We start from the raw sequence: 18,845 nt of genomic DNA on the forward strand, positions 1-18,845 counted from the left end.
TTCCTCTTGGATTAGTATTTTTCATGAGGGTAAGCATATCTATCGATTTTATTTTTATTTTCTGTTCATGCAGGATCATGAAAAGCTATTCTTACTGACTCAAAGTTGCATTAATACAAACAAAAATATCTACACATTTTATTGGGATTTGTTGTAGCAAATCAGAAAAGTAGAAGTGAAACTAGCTTTATGGTTTTAATTTATAGTTTTAATTATTGTTTTATTTTAAAACAAATACAAATCTTAAAAGATGTGACCTGCACTTTCCCATGAGTCCATCCTGCATAAACATCTGGAGTTACAGCTGCACATCTTTCGGAGGATCTTTCTACCAGTTTTGAACGTTCACAAACTGAAAGTTTTGCCCAGATCGGAAGCGGACCGTCTCTGTGTAATGTTTGCTTTTCAATTCTTTCCACAGATTCTCAACTAGACTCAGTTTTTGACTTTGACTGAACTATTCTGACACATTATATTTAAACCACTTCATTGTAGCTCTGGCTGGATGTCTCAAGTCTCTTTCAACCTCCATCAGATTTACTTTCCTGTTTTTAGCTGCATTTATCTGACCAGTTTCTCTTCCACTGCTGAAGAAAAGTGTCCACACATCATGATGCTGCCACCACCACGTTTCAGTTTCTTTTCACAGAACTTTATTTCAATTATGTTACTTTTTTGTTTGTTTTTGCGACTTTTCGATAAAGGTCAGATTTGTGGAACACTGCAGTTGTTTGCACTTGTTTTTTAAGGGGTATCAGAGTAAATGCGGAGTGGATGCAAATGTACTTTACACTTTTTATATTTTTGAAACCACATAGGATTTTACTCCTTATTTGTGCTCTACTTTGAGTTGGTATTGCATGAAATTTCAATAAAAGATAATTAAGTTTGTGGGTTCAAAGTGGAAAAAATGCAAGAGGCTTCAAAGTTGTATGAAGTCGTTCACATCTTGATGACCTGCATCGATAAGGTTTACATTGAGCAGTGGCGTTCGTGTGGAACTGATGGATTTCACAGATGCTGCTGGTCCAGACACAGGACAACCACACCCCCGCAAACCCTTTTTTTCTTTTTTTTTCTGTTTCTGTTCTTCTTTCAGCAACTGTCCAAAACCAGCCGCCTATATGCCGGTTGGGATGACAGATTAATAGTGTCTGAAGAAACTTCAAGCTGATTCCATTCATAGATATAAACAGGAAGTAAAACATCGTTCTTCATTTAGTCTAATGTTGTTACAAGCCTGACGGGCAGGAGCAGTTTTTAATTCAAGGGTTGTTGGTGATCCCGTTTCTTTAAACATTATTTCAGATCGAGGTGGTACGTTATAAAGATGGTCAGTTCAGTTCAACATGGAATTACCCTGATATAGGTTCCTTTTTCTTGTGCTTGGTTGAAGCTGCAATTATCTTGACTTTTAAAAGATAATTTGTCTTGTTTTCCCCCTCAGCAGTTCAGGTAAAGTCCCGTGCCCCCTCAAAATAACATCAAACCCCAACCTAGACCGTTTTCAACCCTAAAGTTTCCAGCTTTTTCCCCTCCCCCTGTTTCAAAATTGAGCCTTTTCGAACTGAAGTGTTGTTGTTTGATTTAGCTCGACAGGAGACCACCATCAGTGCGCAACTCAGCAGAAACATTTATTTAAGCTTTTTAAAAAATGCCTCTGCTCTTTCATGCCCCATCATCTCCACCCCACCCTTTCGGTCTTGCCACGATTGTGTTTTTAACAAATCATTAGCAGGTTGCAGCGGAGCCGGGCAGCGGCCGGCGCTTGGCACCTCCTACGAGGGGCGCTGACAGGGTTAGGTTCTGAGGCGGCAGAGTTCAGTGGGTCGGGTTAGACGATCCATTCTGGCTGGTGGTGGCGGGACGAAGATGAGGAACGTCGGGTGGCGGGAGGGTAAGAGTGAGGGGGAGGATTGAGGGTCATAAGGGCAAAAATGAGAGTTTGGAGTGTGAGTCATGCTGAGCAGATCCAGAGCCATCTAGCTGCCAGTTCAAGGTGTTTGCATTGCCATTAGCTTCACCTCTATTTATTTTCAAACCTGCTGCAGCTGCGCCACTTTGTCTGAAATGCCTCTTTGGCAGGGGAATCCATCTAGATCATCGATAAGCTCCACAAGGGACAATGAGCTGCTCTCATGAACGCTGTTAGACATGTTAGACTTTCTGTGGACTGTGGTTTTAGGTTTGGCTTTATAATAAGATGTCTGTGGTGGAGTTTTAAGACTGAGATTAGAGCTGCAGCTCTGGCAGCAAGTCAGAGAGTTGTGGTCTGTGTCAGAAAGGTGTAACGGCTCCCCTTCACCATAAAAACCAGAGGAGATAAAGAGATAAAAGGTACCCGGTCTTGGAGCTGATGCCCATAAAAAGCGCTGCCATTGGTTCTCAGGGCCCACTCGAAATGCGATCCTGTAAAAATATTTTCTCCTCATTAACCTGTCAGCCGTGGAGCCATGACGCTTAGCCAGGCGCAGGAGTGCTGGGCAGAGTGGGCTGGGTGGAAGGAGTTGTGGCGGTTGTCTAGAGGCCCAAAGGGGGGGAAACCTACCAGTCTGTGTGCTTTATTTGAAGGTCGTGCTGTGGTGATGTGTTGAGTAGGGTGAAAAGGCCTCAGTGGGCCCCAAGTGTTTAAACAGCAGCAGTTTGCATAAATCCTGCCAGACATTTTGAGGATCCTCTCTCTCACACAAATTCATATTAGTGCAGGACCTTTGAAAGCTCCCATTGAATCTTTTAGATTGTGTTACATTACAGCAACAAACTTTAGTTTAGTTTCTGTGGAGTTTATTAAATAGACCAGGGGTGCCCGAGTTCAGTTCTCAGCAGCTACTGCCCTGCAAATTTTGGATGCATACCTTCTCCCACACACCTGAGTCAAATGGTTGAATTCCCTCTTTTGCATGCTTTAGCTCTTATAACGCAGAAGAGATGCAGGATGGAGCAACACAAATTGGTGTGCAATTGTGAAGAAGGTGATGCATGGTTTTCAGATTTTCAGATGATGCATGGTTTTTGTTTTCTTTCAATCAAAAACATATGTTGTGCTGTTGTTTTCATCCCCTTTTACTGTGACGCTCCTAAATAAAATCCACTTCAACAAGCTGCATTCAGAAACAAGAGGAGGAGAAGCAGGATTAGTGGAAAATATAATTGAAAGCTTTAAACGGCTCACAGAGCTCAGTTTTAAAGTTTGCCTCGCGCCATGCAGAGGACAGTAAATGTAGACAAAGGTGTGGAGCAGATTCAACCAAAATCATTCTTTTCATGAGGATGGTGATATATGTGTACAGAGAAGCTGATGGGGTTTAGTCTTGAGAGTGGGATAGAGATTCATCTTCCAGAAGGACAATCTGGAAACGTGTAAAAATGGCCAAGTCAAAGTTTAGAAGGACTAACAAGAAAAGATTGGCTCAGGGAGACAGGATCCATATACCCACTGCTCCATTTTCCCTCTGTTTTATGGCATTCTTTTGTTTTTTACCATATGATTTTCTGTTGTATGATGTTTTAATGTTTTCTGAATGGGTTGTTGTTGAAAGTGAGAATTTGTTTTCAAGCAACTTACCTTGTTAAATAAAGGGTTTGTGTATTTATTTGTTGAACATTTTGACTGAGAAGCATTTCCTTCCTCTACACAACCATGCACTCCTTTTGTGTTGGTTTAATACATGAAATCCCAGTAAAATGCATTGCAGTGTGGGTTTTCATATCTTTACTGAAGGGCTTACTGCATCTGTCTGAAGTGAAATCTCGTTTGTTTGGACTTGTCTGTCTTTGCTGATCGTTCATCTGCTCAGGCCTCTGTTCTGTTTGTCTTGCTGCGTCTGTGAGCTGCACCGTTTACGTGTGTCCATCAGCAGCCAGAGGCCATGCAGCTAGTCCCCCCACCCACCCACTCTATTCTGGCAGAATGTAGGTGTGTCAACATGTTCAGGCTGATAAAAGGAGTGCATTGTGAGAGCTGTAGGTTCAGGAGAGAGTGTGGTTGTAGGGATCAGGGCCTGTGTTTATTGGTTTTTGACAGAGATTGGCTCAGTTTGACCCTGGGTCAGTGTGCCGGCCTGGGCCAGAGCAGGTTAGATCTGCCTGGCTTTGGGCCACACTAGGCCTCTTTGTGTTCTCTCTGAGTTCAGGTCTGTCCTGGGAGACGGCCAGCTGAACAACATGCTGCAGTAAGATCACAAATGTGGCATGCTGACCTCAACTTCAGCTTGGGTCAAATGATAATTACTTTCTCGACCAACTTGACCAACAGCTTATCCCTTTCATTATTGTCCTCATGCTTCATTTGCTGTATTACACAAAAAAAACAAAAAAAACTTAATTTGGTTGAGGGGGAGTTGCACTGTTGGCGCTAAAAACAAACAGAGCAAAGTTTAACTTTTTCTATTTTGCAATACACTCTTGGTACTTTATTTGCTGAATTAGGTCTTTCAGTTTTACCAACAGATGTTTTTTTCTTAAAGGGGTTGATCTGAGCTGACTATTATTATTTTTTTATATTCTGATTTTGAACTCTGTACACAACTCGTATAAATAGTAATATCACAGCTATAACAGGGAGGTAGATCTTTATGTACAATTTTAAACAATGCTGATGGACACTAAGAAACACATTGGCTGCACTGTTGCCTTGCAGAAAGAAGGTTGTGGGTTTGTATCCAAGCTAGGCTTCTTTCTACATAGATTTAGCATGTACTTCCTCTAGCTCTCACCTAATGACCACTGCATATAGGTACCAGCCTCCCTGGAGCCCTACAAGAATAAGCTGATATAGACAGCTTATTCTTGCTGTAAATTCATTTACTGTCCTCCTGTCCCTTAAACCTGAAATGTCCTCACTGAGGTTAAGATGCTGATATTCTGCCTGTGATCCTGAGTGTTTAACTGGAGTGCTGTTTGATATTTATAACAATAAAACAACAAATTTCTCCAAAGTAAATGTACAAATAATGAATTTTTCCAAAAACATTTTTAGAAAAATTGAAATTAAAATTAATTCTGTTTAATTTTCTTTCTGCTAGTTTTCTGATCTAGAGCAGAGGATCAGAAAACTCCATTTCCTAATAATTTCATTGGAAATTACTTGAAATCACCGCTTGGCATCTGGCAGGTATGAATTGATGAAGAGTCTGTCCAAAATTTCCAATAACAGACGTCTTCTTTTTGTATTCAGACTAAAACTTCAAAAGGACTAATTGGTGAAGGGAGGAAGCGACCAACACATAGTAGATATACTTTGAACTAAATAAACTGGGGTTTTATGGGACATGAGGGCTGTTTTTTTAAATCTAATAAAAACTTGTTCATGACAAGCTGAAGGTCTGAAAGAGATTCCTGACTGATGCATAGACCAAACTAATTTTTCAGCTTCTTAAGTTTTGAGGTGGAATTTAAAGTAGAAGGCAAAAAAGGCGTGCATTTTCACGAGGTTTCCTTGGCTGCACTCTTATTTATGGGTCTGATTAATTGCTTTTTTCATGAATTAGAGCTGCAAGCCTAGGGCGTAGTTCCCCATTTTACCAAGGTGCGGGCGAAAACATGACAGAAGTGGGTTGATGGAAAACACAACAGAGGGGAGGTGCATAAGGGACAGTGGAGGTTTTGATTTGATAATACATTTCTCTCTGACAGCAGGGCCTCTGCTATCTTTATGTGTGGTCTGAAAAGAGTGAGTGGGGAGCGATCATACATCTGCACAGCATTGTGTAACTGTTTATCAAGCCCTCCACGTGTTTATTTAGTTCAGATGATTGAGGTTGTGTAATTGTTTACACCGGGGCAGCTTCTTTTTCAAATGAAGTTGAGTAATTTTACTCTCTTGTAAAAAGTTTAGTTCACTGGAAAATCCACCCTGAAGTAGACTGCTTTCCTGTAAACACTGACCCTTTGCTTACTCACTGACAACCACACAGCAAAACATCACACGCAGTGCCTTGCAAATCTAAAGATTACAGTGTCTGCTATTGCCTCTTTGCAAAATGGTTCAAACTCCAACAGATTGGTTGGAGAGCAATCAGAGGTCTTTAATTTTAAAGTTGCTGTATGTTCCCAATTGAATTTAGATTTAGACTTTGACTAGACCATTCTAACACATGAATATATTTGCATGTCAGCAACTTAATTATTCTTCACCTCAACTTAAAATCTCTTCACTCTCAGCTGTTAAGGTGTGTTAGGTTTACACCCTAAAGGTTTAATTTCCAATTTTCAAACACAGAAAACCAAATGAAGAACTTTCTGAAGGTATTTTAGCTTTTAAATATTTAGGTACTTAAGCCATCTGACTTCATTATCCAATGTGGCTACCAAAGTTTCAAAGAATAGCAAAAGTTGCAAAACTAGAGTTAAATTATGATGCTTTTCCCCCTTTAAAATAGAAGCATACATACATACTCACAATGTTTTTTGCAGACTTTTAGTATTTGTAACAATAGAATATATGAAATGCAAATCTCTGGAGCATATTCAACTCGAGTGTGATGTCTTTGCCGTTAGACTAGCTTAAAAAAAGACTTGTGTGTGCAGAGCTCTGCCATCATGCATCATCCATGGAAGCAGTGGGGCATGTGTGAATTACAAGGTCTTCATGCCAAATTTGGAAAGCAGGATTTGAGAGTGCAATACAGCAAAGCGCCTCACAAATACAGAGGTAGTACATTGTTTATTTTTTTTGTTTGTTTTTTTTTCAATGTTTGCAGTCAACTTTCCAGACCACTAAAAGATGGGTCATTTCACTCTGTGCATCTTGTCTCCTATCAAGTGAGGATTGAGGAATTGTGCCATAACCAGACTCTGTGTATCATTTTGGTTTGGTCCAGCTTTTGTCTCAAAACCTCATGCAATAAACAGAAAGTATAGGCCTGTAAAAGTCAGAAAGGCTTTTTTATCTATTGTTGAAACGCATTGACACAAGTAGGTTGGAGTAAACCAACAAAAGCTACATATCTGTGGGATGTTAAGAGCTAGCCTGATTCTGTACCTTTTTTCCCATTATTTTCTTGTAAAGGCTATCTCTGTTCCCATCTCATCTTTGCATTTTCTCTTGTAACCCTTTCCTGTTTCCATTTCGCTTTTGCAGAGTTGTAGTCAACTTGTAGCAGGAACTGTGTGTCTCATTGTGTTTCTACATGCCGCCAGATGCGGGTTCTCCGTATAGAGGTATGTCTCATTGTGTTGAAGGAATATATAGAAAGGAGGCAGAGTGTGAGAGTGTCAGGGTAATCATGCTGACAGTTGTATAAGAGCCTGGAGCTTGTTGGGACTAGATGAGTGTGTGTGTCCGTTGTAGATGCCATTTGTCTGTTAGCAAAGGCACTTAAACAAGTTATTTCTTATTTTGCTTGAGTGAGAATTTCTTCTTTTTCTGACTTCTTTCATCTGCTATCTGCTGCACTGTAATGTTGTTTCCTCATAGGTAGGTGTGTGATGCAGAGAGGAATCCATTGAAGCTGCTATGGTCATACTTTTATCTCTTTTCTACTGTTAGCATAATTTTAAATGATGATTAAAAATAAATGATTGTTTGATTCTATTTACTTTGTTTATTTAGTGTCGATTCACAGCGGAGGTTTCAAGTAGGGTTGCACTGAAATACCTGCAAATACCATTTTTAATTAATTTTTTTATCAAGAGGGACAGTATGTGGAGGTAGATAAGATGGGGAGATGTGATTGGTTTTACACTTTTCAGCCAATTTTAAGGAAATCGAAGCTGATGCAGATCACTCAGTGCTCCTTGCTTCAAGCACCTTTTGAAAAAAAAAAGAGATCCAGTTTTTATACAGGAGATGATTGGTTAGATCAATAGGATAGTGCCTATAACATTACCTCACATGATACCAGTTTGTTGGAAAACTGTATTCCAAACAAAGTTTACTTTTCTGTTAACCTTTCCGTCCTGTAAGAGGCTTAATTTGTTGCAAGTGAAAACATGCAGCTTATTCTCTCCCCTCTGACAGATCGGTCATAATCAGAAGGGTTTGTTTATATTGCTTCCATTGGTGGTATTTCCTCTGTCTCTATTATTTACAGTTCATTTCGACGACTGTACTTTGTGTTTACTTATTCAGCACTTTCTGACCTCAGCTGTGTATGAAACTCCAGGAACGCTCGAGTCTTTGTGCTACAGTGTGCTGTCATATATAAACTCCAAATATCGTGTGTGTTGAGGCAGCACAGCAGGCCTGTTGCAGGCGCCAGCTTGTTTACAGAGCTCTCTGTGCAGTTTGTATTTGTTTGGAGCCGTGTGATAGAACGCAGGTCTCTGATAATGGAGTCTAATAGACCCTCCTCCTGCGCCTCGTTTCTATCCGTCCCCCCCTCTTTACGCTTTGCAGCTGCTTTTGTTCTGCTTGATTTACTTTCCATCCAAAATGTTAGGTCAAATACAGACTTGCACCCATTTAGCAAGCCCACATAAGAATAAGCTTGTATGTTTATGTTTCCCGCTCAACTTTGCAGACAACACTCCAGTCAGAGAGAAGGGTAGATATAACAAGGAACAGTACCGGCCCTCTTCTCCCGTCAGAGAAGGGAGTTTGAGCCACAGCTCAGTCTTCACCTCGACCCTGGGGTCAGTTTACAGCTTGTCAAGCCTTGAGTTGTGAAGGGTCATCACTGGGGTTTGTATAAATGGTCTTATCAGTGTTGTAACAAAGGTTTGTCTAACTTTGACCAAGTGTCTCTCAGCTAATGATGCGCAGCAGTCAAGAGTTGTTTAATACTTTTTATGTAATTATTTAAAAACAGGATGTATTTGCACTCACTAAAATGGGACATGTTAAAAGCATTGCTGATTTAAATGTGATTTTTTTTTCTTTCTGCTAGTCAAAATGGTCTTTAAATGTCTGGAAAAAATTTGGAATTTTATTTAAGATTTTTTTCAGGTGTAGAGATGTAATTAAGACTATAATAAGGTATTTCTTGTTCTTTTGTCTAAATTATGGATTTCTGAAAAACAAGTTCCTGCAGTCATGGATTATTATTAAGCTGCTGTTATGAAAACAAAGCACACATTACTGGGATTTACCATATAAGGTGTGGAGTTTATCTCTTTACAGAAAACTATGCTATAACCATCCATTTGGTCACCCATTCATATCTCTATTTGTCTGTTCATACCTCCATTTTTGATTCATCCATCCAACTATCTGTCCATCACGGACAGACATGCAAGTTTAGATGATGTTCATTCATTCACATCTCTATCTTGCCATCTGTCCATGTGTCCTCCTCTATCATCCGTCATCTTTCAGTTTCCATTTTAAAATGTTATATTAATATGTATAAATGGTCAAAAAGCTTTCTCAGAAATGTAGGAAGGAAAGTGTGCGGGTACAACAGCATGTTGACGTTGGCTCTTTGTCTTCTTTTCACTTCTCAGGGACAGTATCGGCCCGCTGACCTCCTCTGCCCAGAATCCTACACTTGGGTTTCTGTGGAGCAATGCATACCGCTGCTCAACAACTCCCGCTATGCTCGATTAAATCAGGACCCTGATGCAGGTACGGCTTTTTGTTGAATGTATTTAGTACTATAAGTAAATGAGTCAGTGCTATTCTACATTCGTTCAGAATTATTTTAAAATTAGCAACCTACCAAGCCACTGATGCCCCTTTTTTGGCAGGCCTCAGCAAGTTAGACACACATCTTCTATCTTCTTATGTCTTCACATAAGACAAATTGATCTTCTGTTTGCTGCTTTAATTTGTGCAGTCAGTTTGACAGTGCACTTTTAGAATGACATCAAGTCTGCATCAAATAAATAGTTATAGGAAATGGCTAAAGATTGTTTCTGTGAATGCAAATTGTGGAGAAGCAAGCATGTAACTCCTGTTTTCCTCTCCTTATTAATCCAAATAACAAAATATGTGTCAAACAGGAAAGAGCCACCAATCAGGAGTAAAAGTAAACATGTGGAGACAACAAGGCAATTGTGAAAGAGATTGGGTCGGATGCACATAGTAAACAGTAAAGGACGCAATCACAGTTGTATTATTTTAGTGAAGGAAGTGACAGCAAGTAGTGCTAGGAGCTGTTTACTGGCACCAGCAGAAAGAAAACACTTATTCATATTGAGACTGCTTTGAGAAACATTTCCTATGTTTGCTTTTATTAGCTGTACTGAAATTTTTCAAGTCATTAAACAGATTCTAACACCAAACAAAGATAACTTGAGTGCATGCAAAACGTTTCCAAATGTTGTTTTGGTTGCGTATGTGATAAAAGCAGTTGAAACCAACCTGTGCTTATGTGTGAAGTATCGGGGTGAACCACACTTGGCAACAACTACTACCATTGAGAGTTTGCTAAAAAAAATGTCAGTGACTTTTAAGTCACTGTTAAGTAATTTTGGTTCCCTCTTCTTGGCAGAATGGTTATAATTGAGTGTAGCTATTGAGCATGAAAGGGCTGTTTTAGGTCATGCCACAGCATCGTTATATATGGTTAAATCCAAACTTCAATTAGGCCACTCCAAAACATTCATTTTGGGTTTGGATCATTAACGCAAGTGAGCTTGAGCTTAAGGAGCTCAAGTTCAGTGATTTTTGTTCAGGTTTGTCTGCTGCAGAACAGAAGCAACAGCAAGTCAGTCCTATAAAGCATCCAGGGACCAAATTACCACTGCTATGTCTGACTATCAGTTTGATATTCCGGTTCTGAAAAGTTGTCGGTTTCCAACCAACACACTCTTATCCCATCAGTTCACAATGCATTTTTCCAGAAAACATGGTGGCACTTATTTGATTCTTTGCAAACTCCTTTTATTTTACCCAGTAACAGAAAAGTAAAGTAAAGAAATAGACCCTAAGTTATTAAAGCAAGAAATAACATCTATATATATATATATATATATGTGTGTGTGTGTGTGTGTGTGTGTGTGTGTGTGTGTGTGTGTGTGTGTGTGTGTGTGTGTGTGTAAAACTACTGTCCTAATTAGGTGTTTAAAGACAGCTAAAGTTTACGTACCTCTCCCATTCCATTGACTAAAATAAAACATAACTGATTCCACCAAAAATCCTTCCTTTGTTAATTTTATTTTTTTATTTTTATTTCTTTATTTTCTTAATTTTATTGTCTTTCTTTTTACCTTGAAACTATTATTTTAAAAAATCTATGTAACAATTCTGGGAAAGTTATTTTATTTTTACCTCTGTAATCTGTGACATCTTCCCCATTCTGTTTGTGGCTATTATGGAGTTTCTCATTGAGCTGCTGTTAATTTACTTCCTGAAAGTTGTTATAGAGGGCTGAATGTACAGTCTTTCTGCTAGCATTTTGTTAAGATGTTAGTTTTGGTTTCTATATCGATTTCAGCAGCAAACGGGATGATTTTATTGAGCGTTAGGCCTTACTGTTGCAGCCTGTGCGTGAACAAGCCGACTTTGCCTTTCCAGCACTGTCTGTTTTTTACGTGGTTCCTTTGTCACGGACAGGTGAGCTGATGTCGACTGGATGTTTTTCTTGCTGCTGAACTGTTTTATTACATTCTCTGCATGTATATTTTTACTCATTCCCTTTTTTTTTAACTGAGCTTTCTTGTTCATTTGTGAAGACTTGTGTATTTTAATTTCACTTTATGCAAATTGTTATGCATTTCAATTGTTAATCTCGGAGATATGTTGGGGATGTGTGTTTCTTTTATTTATATTTGTTTTGTTGTGTTTCAAAATGTGTAACAAATTTTTATCTTGGAATTTAAACACAAAATACTGGTGAAAGCTTGATTCCGCTCAAGGCTGTTAAGGAGGAAGGTGAGTCGATGTCGGCTGGGTGTTTTTCCTGCTGCTGAACTGTCTTATTCCATTCTGTGCAGAAAAAACACACCATCAGTTTGGCTGAACTGCAGCTCCCTGCCTTCTTCATTTACACAACATGCAGAACTTTATTGGTGGTCCGGTTGGAGTAACGCCGAGCCCGGCTGTTGCTGACACATTGAGTGTCCCACCGTGTCTGTGACCCCTAGTGAACATCAGTCTCTACACACATAGGCCTGTCGCGATAAACGATAAATCAATTAATCGCACCAAAAATTAAACCTATCGACCTCATTTTAATTATCGGCTCTGTCTTCTCTTCTTGCCTCTTTTCTTTCTGTTGATGACACTGAATGAAAAAAGGCTCAGCTCCGGTGCTCTTCACTGACCCTCCCTTCCTCATTTCCTTAGTGTAATGTCCAGCTCACACTACACGAGTTGTCGGCCGACTGTCGGCCCATTTTCAAAACCTGAGAGACACATTAGCCGACAGAAATCCTAGGAATAACGGTTCGATCGGGTTCGTCATGCCATGTGGTGTCCAGACACCTGGGCACAAAATAATGGCTACAAGTCCAGTTAACTCATTTTAAAATCAGGCATTAATCAATGCTTTACTAGAATCTACCTGTGATGCATGTGGCTATAGAGTCGGCGTAAAGTCCTGACTGAATGAAAAATTATTATAACCTATTTATGTCACGTTAACAAAGAACAGCTGAAAACTTACCGGGTTTATCAACTGCGGTAGCAATTTGGCTCCAACTCCTCCCCTTGTCATTTCTATATTCTTTGCACGAAACATTAATGTTGTTTCCACATATCATCTCCGATGTCCGCTGGACTTCGGGTTGTGCCATGTCAGCTGTTTGGGATTCCCCTCCGTAATTTCCAATCAGAAAGCACGGAGGAGAATCCGCGCTTTCTGATTGGCTACCTGTCACATTCAACAGGCTGCGTTAAGCTCCCAGTCGGGCCCCCTGATTTAGATTGGAGAGGGCACGACGATCTACCGTAACACACCTCACACTACAGGATGATTGGTTACAAAATCACCAGCGAGAATCTTAGATCAGCCAACGATCTAAGATTGTCATAAGGGGAAAATGGGAGCAAAAAATCGTCTAGTATGAACTATTGCATTAGGTAGTCGGATGTGCCCATCTTCTTTATTTAAATCTAGTGATTACTGAAGGGCACATACAGACTTCATAATCTACACTCTTTTGGTTGAATGCAATATTTATTTCCACTTTGGCTTTATGTTGTTTAGTTTTTATTCAAGTGCGTTTTTTTGTTAATGGAGACTGAGAATCCATTTTATTTTTGTTTTTGGTTGTTTTGTTTATTTAGTTTATCAGTTCCAGTGACATGTGTTCTTTTGAAAATAAAGTGCATCTATCTATGGCAGGAAATCGCATGCATTATTAATCATTTCCATTAAATGAGTGTCAAAAGGTCTTGAAACAATATTATCGTTTATCGCAATATTTTTTTAGACAATTAATCGTCCAGCAAAATTTGTTATCGTGACAGGCCTATACACACATAAAGTAGACCAAATGTACAGCACATATGTAGCGTCTCTCACACACTCACAATCATTGTTTGTTTGACAGGGAGAGAAGTTGGGCCATCGGCCGTTCAGCAGCATAAACATGGGAGAAAATGTGTGTGTTGTCTTTTGTTTTGCTTTAATGCATCCAGGAGGCACCAGCCGGGAAACGCAAACAATAAGTGGCAATTTGTGTAATTTTATGCATCAAAATGGTGCATTTACATTCTGCTGGTGCCTTTAACATTCCTGATTGTAAAACATATCAGTTAGCAACAATCTGACATACTTTGGTGTTACCTACAGTAAATGGAACCTTCCTGATGTCACCCACTTATCTCTCTTCTGCCTCCTTACTTCTCTACTATATTTCTGCCTTATTGCATTCCATATCTTGTCTATCAGTCAGACACTCTCCCTTGTGCCTCACAGTGCTTTCAGCTCCTTAGCCTGATGAGTGCTAATGTTCCCAGTCTGAGTGGGAGCTGATGGATTTGCTTCCCTCTAACTGGGCCCTGCAAAGGTTTTCATCCCCCTTGAATATTTTCTTGGATGTTTCGCAAATTTTTGTATGTGCTTTATTTGGATTTTATGTGATAAATCGATAAAAAAAAATAAAAGAAAAGGGTGTAGTTTGTTTTTTCAGCCCTCATGTTTGTTGAACCACATTTAGCCACAACTACAGCTGCAGGTCTGCCAGCTGTTTAGATGGAGAATGTCTGTAAAACTATATGTTTAATACTTGCCCCAATTTCAGTCAGATTTAGGTCTGACTATGACATTCTAACACATAAATTTAATCTAAACCATTCTGGCTGTATCTCTGTGGTCATGGTTCTGTAACAAGGTGAATGTCTCGGGTTGTTCTTGTTTTAGCCTGACAACTAAAATGTGACCTGAAATAATCACACAGACTTTAGTAGATGAAATCCCATGCTGACAGCTGCTGGAAAGTCATAAAACAGACTCTGCTTTGACAATAAATATGGTGCTGGTTTTAAATGGCAAGATCTCATCGTTTACCATGGTTTCCCCTCTGCTCTTCTCCTGCTTTGAACACAAGTTAACCTTGATTTTCATAATAATGACAGTAAGATCCTTTACAATTAAACGAAGTGAGGTCAACATTCTTGGTCAAAAACAGATTGAGAGTCTTTCTTTCAGCTCCTAACAGCATTCAAACTTTTGGGCCTCGGCTGTCAAATAATGGACCTCTCATACACAACACTGCCATCGTGGCCTTTTCCTTTTTAAAAGAAAGTCCCATTTTGGATCTTCAACATTAGGTCACAGGAAGTGGTCATAACCCAATGGCTCTTTGACCCTCATCCGGTGTTAAGAACTTTGGGGATGGAAAGGACGAGAAGGAGAAGCGTGGCGAGGTGTCAGGGCCCCAAACCTCAGCCCTGACCCTCAACACTCCTCTTCCCCTGACCCTTGAACTCCAGCCTCGAAGGCGCTGCGACCTCAGAACGGCGTGTCACTGAACGTCCGGCTGGCCTGACAGGAACAGGAACAGGATCTGGATACGCTCAAAGTGAGGAGCAGGCACTGGCGGAGGTTGGAGCGAGCGAAGAAGAAAAGGAAAGTTGTTTATGTGAGGAGCGGATGTTTGGCTTTTCTGGAGCAGGAGGGAGAGATGGCCCCTCTGTTCAGTGTTAGTGCTGCGGTTAATGAACCTTCCTAAAGCCGCACGCTGCTACCCACTGTTCTGTAAAGTCTTCACCTCTTAATATCTCCATCGGGCAAATGAGTGTAACTCCGGTTACTGTTAAAGTGTCCTGCCACTGTGACGAGAAACATAGGGAGGCAAATCACTCTTAACCTGAGGTGAGTTTAAGTTAGGAAGCATCAGACATTTAAATATTTTCACTCTCATCCCCTCAGCTTACATTAACTCTTCATGAACCAACATACTGGCGACTGGGGAGTTGCGTAACATCTTTTAAAATCCCTCGTGAGGAAACCTAATGCACCGCTGATTTTCTTGCTCCACCATTCTTCAATTTCCAGACTCAGCAGTTTTTTCAAGAGTGGATCGTTAGCTGTATCCCTGCACTCCAGGGAAACACGGCTAGTAAATAAAATATGAGTTTCCAGGAGAGTTTTAAAACTCTACCTAAAGGATAAAAACACATTTCTCCTTGCCTTAAGGTAGCTTGCTATGCTTTGCGGAAGTATTCCAACCCCTTCAGCCCTTTTTCACTTAGCTACATTATTATCACAAAGTTTCACATTATTAATAGGGATTTTATAAACCTCTTCACTCTGATGCCAATAAATAAAGGCAGTACACTTGTATGTTAGTTAATGTAAGCATGAATGCAGTTAAGTAATTAAAGTTTATTTACAAAGCACCTTTCAGAGACAGAATTGTAAGTGCTGTTCAACATAAATTACATTTAAATTGTATGTCGTGAATCAAGATAAAATTCATTCATAACCGTCTTCACCTGTTTTACACCACCCAGTGTTAAAACGGTGAAACTCTGAATTACATAAACTAAAAACTTTCCTCTTTGTTTTGACTTCACTAACCTGATGATGAGGTGATGTTCCTTATTTGCTCTAATAGACCAAACCATCGGGTCTGAACTTCAGATGTTGAATTGCAAATCTTAAGAGTCGTGTGTTTTAAGTAGTTTAGCAGTTCCAGTGAATAAGAGAAGAAAATGGGTCTTTGTTTTCTGCTCGTGCTGCACTTTGAGACTGGCATGCGTTCTTCTTACCTGTTGCAGAGTATATTTGGGTTTGGTTGGCTCGTCGGGCGCACCCTGCTGTGCCCTGCTCCCCCTCCTCTTGGCGCCAGCTGTTAGCGGCTTGGCTCAGCCTCTCTCTCTTGGAGGCAGTCATTTAAGTGTTTGAGGGTCAACATTTTTCACCTTTTTTTCCATCCGAGTCTCCAGAGAGCAGCTCGTAGCTTCTGGACACACGCAAACAAGGTAGCTGGCTGTGCATGGCACGGGCTCTGTGAGTAACACCAACTAACTATCCGTCTCACGCACTGACTCAAACCTGAAGGCACAGGGGAGTTGGATTCCCTCTAACAGCTTCTCGGAATAATGAGGCATCCTTGCCAAGGCACTCAGAGGTTAATTCAAATGAGCAGAGAAAAATAAAAACCAAAGTTTATGGGGTTGGATGCGTCCACAGTGGTCCTGATTTTGTTTTTATACGTGCTTTGTTTTTGTCTAGGAGACTCTCAGGCGGTCAAGGATGTGGGCAGAGCGCTGGTGCTGCACAAGCGCACCGTCATGCCCTACATAGTGTACAGCCGCAAATTCAAGGGCCGCAGCGACACGGCCGAGGTGCAGGAGTACGCCAGCTTGGTCGGTCAGGACTGTGCAGAAAGGATCTTACTCTACCGCTCCTGAACACGGAGCATCGTCCCACTGCCACCTCGCCCTGGAGAATCATCGGTTTCCTTTGTCTCTTAAAGAGCTCCCTGCTGCAGCCTCACTACGCTTGCTTCAACACGATCTACTGTGAGCAGGTACCTAGTCATACATACAGCCCAGTCAATAAGAATATCAATGAAAAGCTCATTTAAATCAGAAAGTAGTGTTTTGCAAACAGTGGCATTTTAATGATTATGGCTTACAGCTAAAAAAAACATTCTTTAGGAATATTAATTATACACGAGATAAAAAAAATATTAGTGCAGAGGATTCCTATTTCCATATTCCTTCTTTGTTATTTATATGTACATATGCATAACTTCATCTTTCATTCACTTGACGGAAGAATTTCACCCAACAATATTAAAATCTCAAAGATGGATTCATGCATTTTCAAGGAAACCTAAAGGGTCATTTTGTTTTGTCTTTTTTTGGCTTCTAGCCCAGTTTAATATCATTGTTTTATCCTGCACCTCTCGTGTTTAAACTGAGCACGAATTTACGGGGTCAGACAATTGTTGTGTTTAAAAACAATCATTTTTAAACAGAACAAATGTATAAAAGTTTACAAACTGTGTCAAAGCATTGAAACAGCTGATATGAGCTAATCCAGAAGGCAACAAAAGCAGGGAACAGCTCTTTATCAAGTGTGTTGTTTCAGGATTTGTAAAATATACAGATAATCAACCCAGACTAATGAAAATTCTTGAAAATGTTCCATTTTTATTATTATTTTTTTGTGTGTGTGTGCTTAAATTTTCAGAATGCAAAAGAAATGTACAAAAGCATGAATATTTCAGGTTAGAAAAGTGTTGCAGTAAAAAATGAAATTAAGGAATACTAAATCCAAAAATGTTGACCTACTTAAATTTACATCTATGTATTTTACAATATACAAGCTCGTTAGTTGATCAAGGTTCCTTTTTTATCTACTGCGTCAATACAACGTTGCATGGAGGCACAGGTTGCTTTTTTCATCACACTTTATCCTTCCACTCAACTTTCCATCATTATGCTTGATAACAGGACTCTGAACATCCAGCTGTGACTGCTGGTTCTTATGCTGTCGTACTTAAGTGAGGCTGTAATTTTTCTGAGGAATTAGTGGTTTTCATTAGCTGTAGGCCATAATCGTCCAAATTAATTAAATTACTTAATTAAATGACCTTTTCAGTGATGATGTAATTTATTGAGATGATTTTCTGACTTGCTCCAAGACCGGTGGACTGAATGTTGGTTTTTTTTTTGAGACAATAATCAGCTTGAATTCTTCTCTTTTAAACCATCCTTAAATTTTATGTTGAAGTTTTCACATTGGAAACCAGCATTGGGTTAGAAACCTGACTCCACTGCTTCCTTAACGACACCCTCTGTTTTGAAAGTCAGCTATTTGTCTTCTTTATTTCACTTTTATTCAATAAGAAACACATTTATCGTCTCATATCAGTAATTTAATGACTTTCATGTACAAGGTTGCTTTAAGCCATGTTTCTGTTTTAAGTGTAATTTTCTTTATATAGTCCCTCTGTTCTTTTGTTTGTTTAAACCAAATAAACAGTTTGCATACTCAATAATTTAGCTCTCTGATGATTTCAGCTCAGGTAACTTTGAGTTCCCCCGGATGACAGAGCTCCTCATCCTGTTTTGTGGACTGACTCTGAATGTAGGAGTCAGTCATTTGAACCAGCAATGCAAACTAGTGCAACGTACCCTGCTAATGTAGTAGACCAGAAAATACAAATATTTAGCTAAAAGACCAGAAAAACAGATGACACGCTCCAGAACTGTGTTTTGAAATACATGTTAGTTTAGTATGAAGTGATTCTTTATTTGACCATCAATAGTAGAATTGATTTTAATTGGCAGGCAAATGGAAGCAGACACAACAGATATAAATGAAATAAAGTGACTCAAAAGTCATTTTATACATAAAGAAAATTAAAGAAGAGAGAATTAAACTTTATGTTAAGGGAGAAAATTGCATTATAAGAAAAAAATACTGGTCTATAATTAACCTTATTTAACACTTATACTGTGGTGTGATTACTGTTTAGCCAATCAGGAACGTGGCATTATTAAATGGATAAATTTTATAAATGAGCACTCAATTTGCTCTTACTTAATGGTTTTGGCC

The 18,845-nt window shown here is 39.6% G+C and overlaps 1 protein-coding gene across 3 annotated transcripts in view; it reads left to right on the top strand.

The window, feature by feature from the left end:
- The window catches only part of ate1 (arginyltransferase 1), a 58,908-nt gene extending 40,623 nt beyond the window's left edge, over positions 1-18,285 (top strand). For all 3 annotated transcript variants that reach the window (XM_008430321.3, XM_008430323.3, XM_008430322.3), the window contains 2 exons: positions 9,385-9,505; positions 16,509-18,285. In XM_008430321.3, coding sequence (XP_008428543.2) covers positions 9,385-9,505; positions 16,509-16,687 — 300 coding nt within the window. In that variant the 3' untranslated portion in view covers positions 16,688-18,285. The remainder of the gene's footprint in view (positions 1-9,384; positions 9,506-16,508) is intronic.
- The last annotated feature ends 560 nt before the right edge of the window (positions 18,286-18,845 follow it).

Source organism: Poecilia reticulata, chromosome 15 (genome assembly GCF_904066995.2).
Source record: "Poecilia reticulata chromosome 15, P_reticulata-male-v2, whole genome shotgun sequence".
NCBI classification, from domain to species: Eukaryota; Metazoa; Chordata; class Actinopteri; order Cyprinodontiformes; family Poeciliidae; genus Poecilia; species Poecilia reticulata.